Source organism: Ipomoea nil, unplaced genomic scaffold (assembly GCF_001879475.1).
Source record: "Ipomoea nil cultivar Tokyo-kokei standard unplaced genomic scaffold, Asagao_1.1 scaffold2280, whole genome shotgun sequence".
Classification (NCBI taxonomy): Eukaryota; Viridiplantae; Streptophyta; class Magnoliopsida; order Solanales; family Convolvulaceae; genus Ipomoea; species Ipomoea nil.
In genome coordinates this window covers 3362821-3367808 of record NW_017618708.1, presented here as the reverse complement: position 1 = coordinate 3367808, position 4988 = coordinate 3362821, and the positions used below count along the sequence as shown (strand labels likewise).

The 4988-nt window shown below is 42.8% G+C and overlaps 1 protein-coding gene across 1 annotated transcript; it reads left to right on the top strand.

The window, feature by feature from the left end:
* The first annotated feature begins 630 nt into the window (after positions 1–630).
* On the top strand, positions 631–3143 carry LOC109150796 (protein FAR1-RELATED SEQUENCE 5-like). The gene is made up of 4 exons (XM_019298774.1): positions 631–697; positions 1967–2115; positions 2475–2821; positions 3122–3143. The coding sequence occupies exons 1-4, from the start codon at positions 631–633 to the stop codon at positions 3141–3143; spliced, it is 585 nt and encodes a 194-aa protein (XP_019154319.1).
* The last annotated feature ends 1845 nt before the right edge of the window (positions 3144–4988 follow it).

The following is a 4988-nucleotide window of genomic DNA, read 5'->3' as shown; positions in this document are numbered from 1 at the left end:
CAAAATAGGAGACATAATTAATTTGATAAAATAATTCTAATAGAAAACATATTATAAATTACACATCTCATTATTAATATAAAAGTATATATATCACCATTAATTTGTTTTTTGAAAGCCTCACCATTATTATTCAAATAGCCATAAAAACTACATTCACACTAATACGCCATAACACAAATTCAAACCCTTGACCTACAAGCAAATACATGCACTCAGCCATCTAAGCTAACCTATTTCTTGTTAACATTTGTTGTTTTCTTTTACTTATACTAAACCTTGTACTATATATATATATATATATATATATATATATATATATATATATATATATATATATATATATATATATATATATATATATATATATATATATATATATATATATATGGTGGTTTTCTAGTGCAAACCAATTATTTATGTGTGAACCTGTGCACCCATATGGAGCGTTGGTTATGTGCATCTGGCGGCACACGACGAGCGTCCACCCCGCTACGGTGCACTGGCACGCGTGATGATGGGCCATGCAAATATGTATTATTGGTTATTAGTGAATTCGACTCCAGTTACGACTCTTCCCCCTTGAATTCTGATATCAACACCGCTGAGAATCCCGGACACGATGGTAACATGGTGACGATGGAAACTCACGGTGATGGACACCCGACAGCTGGTGCGACAGAGCACGGTGTGACAGGTATTCTCCCCACCCCTTGTTCTCTTTTGTTGTGTTGTTGTCTAATCGCACTGCAACGTTTTTAACCCCTATCCACCCCGTCATCGATGGGTTCGCACAGTCACCGACATCTAAACAGAACCCGTATCCTCTCCCCGCCACCATTTTGAGTCGTAATCTTTTGCAAACATTTTTTACCGCCCCTCCAACACCCCCAGTTGAAAGCCCCAGAGTCCATAATCTCTTATTCCCCCCATCTGTTAAATGGTGTTTTAACGTAGAGTAAGTGTCCCCCCCCCCCCCCCTCCCCCGGTTTTGTGGGATCCTGTTCATTAGTTGTGCATTGCTGCATACTCAATTTAGGATGTTGATGTTGATGTACGTACCCGTTGGTTAACGTTTCTGTGTAAACAGGTTGTTCATCAGTTAATGAGTTTTTAACAATTCGACTAACGCAACAACTTGCTTTAACAATTCAACTAAAGCATTGCATTAAATTAGAATGCATCCTTCTAGCAGTACCTAATTAATCTCTTGACCTCTACAAATCTATTCTATAATATAAATATATTCTACAGAATAAATCGAAATATCAAATTAAGATATCTTGTAATTAAGTAATAAAATAAATCGAATGAAAAATTTGAATTGTTATTCAGTTCGTAGATAATTTCGTTATTCAGTTTATATAGTTATAGAATTATTAGAATTCTAGAATTAATGTTTTGGTGTGACTACTACTGGGTCAATTGACGGTGATTCAGGTACTAGGGATGTAACGCACTACTCGACGGGGAAAACCAACACCCTCAAACAACTGGAAGCCCAACGTGGACACTAAAATCATACCTGTACTTGAGCAGTATTTTAAATCACTATCCGAAGGGATCGAATTCTACAAGATCTACGGACGAGCTAGTGGTTTTGACGTCAGGCACAACAGTGTTAAGAGAGATCCTAGCGGAGAAATTATCCGACGTTCTTTAGTATGTAGCAGACAATGAGCCAAAGGAGGTGGTGGGAGGAAACCCACCTAAGACGTTAGTGGTACTAGTAGTAGCAATAAGCAACGACGGAGAAGGGTTTCTAATAGAGTCGGGTGCAATGCGAAGCTTGGTTTGAAGAAAAATAGTAGTGGGGAGTTTGTGGTGTCTAAATTTGTCGAGGACCACAACCATAGTTTGTGCTCTGAGGGTGAAAAATTATTTATGCGGGGTAACCGAAAACTTAATGTAGCCTAACATGCATTTTTAGCAAATTGTATTAAAGCTAATGCGGGCCCTTCTACAGGGTTCAGATTATGCAGGGAAGTAGCAGGTTTGTTTGAGAACGTTGGTGCAACATATGTGGAGTTTCATAATTTTAAATGGGACTTGCAAGCATATGTCGATGTGGTTGATGGTGAGATGATTATCGAAAGGTTCAAAACCAAGCGTGAAGTCTGTGACAGTTTCTTTTTCGATTGCCATCTCGACGAAGAGAACCGACTCACACGGCTCTTTTGGGCCGACCCTATTGGTAGGCGGAGTTTTTCCTGTTACAGTGACGTGGTTTCGTTTGATGCCACGTACAACATGAACAGGTGTGCAACGGATTACATTTTAACGGCATAGTAATAGGTTTGGTTTTTTTTTTTTTGTTTTGTTTTTTTTTTTACTTTAGTTTAATATCTCAGTCGTTAAGTTTGCCCATATAATGCCCATCCTACATTACTTACTGAGTAATAATTCACGGTTAACCCCCATATTGATGACAATACTTTTCATCTTTACTTGTTCACATTGCCTTCTAATTGTAGGTACAACATGGTGTTAGAGAGGATGTGGAATCGTATAGTTGGCTGTTAGAAAGATTCAACCGTGTAATGGGAAAGGCCCCTCTATGTGTTGTCACCGATCAGGACCCCGCTATGAAGATTGCTATAGAGCAGGTTTTACCAGGGTGCCGTCACCATTTTTGCATGTGGCACATTATGATGAAGGTTAGTGAAAAAGTCAGTCCTGGGTTATCAAACAATGAGGAGTTTCGCAAGAGTTTGAATGATATTGTGTGGAACGAAACAACCTCCACTGGTGACTTCGAGGTGCAATGGCGGCTATTGATGGAGAAATACAACTTATCTGATCAACGGTGGTTTCAGAAACTGTATGCAAAAAGGAATAATTGGATTCCACTTTTTTTAAAAAAATTTTCCAATGAGTGGGTTGGTACGCACCACATCCCGGTCCGAAGCACAGAACAGTGTTTATGGGAAGTTCACACGCCTCCACTCCAGTTTGGTAGAGTTCTACATATAGTTCGAGAGCGTCCTTGAAACTCAGCGCCACAAGCAAGCTAAACTGGATGCACAGTGCGAGGGGTCCTTGCCCGAGTTTAGAACTCCCTTGGCATTAGAGCGGCACGCTGCAGATTTGTTCACACTAACTATTTTTTTACGCTTTGCAGAAAGACCCAAAAAGGAACCTAGCACCGTAATTCGTCATACGCATGAGTTATCATACTAGTGCGCGGCAATGAGGTTTTTTAGACACAAACCTGGGGAGATGTTGTGGCCACATCCGATAGTAAGCCCAGGTTTCGCTCTAGATTCTTCGTTGCCAAGTCCTGTGTGATCCCAAGGCTAAAACTAGGAGCATTAACGCCCCCGATAGTGTCCTTCGCCTTCGCCTCCAATCGGGCCAATTCCCTAAAGAATTATGGGTTATGCCACATAGGGTCGTCGTGGTGATCTGGCGTCGGGGCAGGGGGTTGTTGTACCTCTCCAGTTGCAGGTTCCTCAATTAAACCGAGCAACAACTTCGCTGCAGTGGCAACCCGATCGAAATCAGGGTGGTTACGAGCTAGATTGGGGTGTTGCCGTACCGTATCAACAACCCGTGAAGCAACTGAAAGGAGGTCCCCAGACATGGTTGCAAACTCCTCGTCAAATCCCTATATCAAAATTGTTTTCACCCTATAAAGTCAATGTTTACGAGGATAAAAGACACGCTGAGGGCGATAATATAACTAACATACCGTGTTGTTTGCCAAGGCGGCCACATGGGTCACTGGCTGTATCCCCGTGTTTCATTGTTCTTCTGGTCGGACTGCCCATGACATTGGCATCGGTGATACCGTAGTATTTAGATGGCCAGATGCATTCAGAGGTGCATCCACCTGACCGTTGTTGAACCCCCCTGTTGTAACCTCCCGACACTCCCGTGCTTTAATCAGCTCTGTGGTCCACCCGTCCAACACTGGGATTGACCTCGGGATATCCCGTGCGGCCACCACCACCCTATCAACATATAGCAGCTGCACCAAGAAGAATACCCACAAATTAGGACAAGATAATTCACAAGGTCATTCATGTATGCGTTTTAAAACAAAGACTTACAATTAGAAAGAGCAGTGGTCTCGTGAATTTGCGGTTGGTGTTCTTGGTCCAACTACCGTAGGTACTAACCAAGGAGTGCAAGAGATAGTCACACCAATCCAATTCACTGATCTTGTTACATCGCTAAACATGTGCACAATCTTCTGGTTTGCATACCCATTGGGGGTGCTTGCAATAAGCGTGCTTAAAACCACGACACTAAAATGCCGTTTAAATCAAACCCCCCATCTTTGAGCCCTAAAAGTAGTGTGCTCAAAGCCTTAATCGTGACCCTCCCTTTTTGTTGCTTTACCTTAGTCCTCCATTCTTGCAGGTCGCGCCCTACGACCTGGGGATCGCGCTCTATAATCGGTATTATACCATTCGGGAGCCCCAACACAGCTGCAACATCCTCCTTGGTTATTTTGATGATTCTTCCATTGCCCAAATCCAATTCCATTTTCGAGGGGTCAAAGCAAGTCACTAACCAATAGCCGAGGCGTAGTGGCAACTACTTGATGCGCAAACCCAGAAGACTCCTCATGCCAATACTGCTGACACCCTGCCTCTAACGTGGCGTTAGTGATTCGACGACCAGACGAGTTCCCTGGGCATCCCCCTCGTCTTGATCGGGGGGAACAGGCAGTCCTCGGGTCCAGGGACAGCACGTGGAGATCCTTCATACTCCACCACATCGTCGAGGCGCTGTGGCGTGGTGTAGAAGTCCTCGCCAGAATCACTTCGATCACCACTTACTACGACCATCTGTTGTGCATCCCCACCTGAGGTAACCCAAACGGGACAAGTGAGCATTAGACACCGTTATAATACATAGACCCTAATTTTCGCACACAGGGACGACCCCCCACTGGAAATTGCAACAAATGCACTAGAATTGGTTAAAAATATGGAAAACATATCTCAATCATGGTAGATACAACCTAAACACAGAACATA

Coding starts and splice junctions, on each gene's coding strand:
- LOC109150796 (XM_019298774.1), top strand. CDS start 631: ATGGTGACGATGGAAACTCACGGTGATGGACACCCGACAGCTGGTGCG. Junction 698..1,966: donor GACAGAGCACGGTGTGACAG/GTATTCTCCCCA, acceptor GCCCTTCTACAG/GGTTCAGATTATGCAGGGAA. Junction 2,116..2,474: donor GGTTCAAAACCAAGCGTGAA/GTCTGTGACAGT, acceptor TTCTAATTGTAG/GTACAACATGGTGTTAGAGA.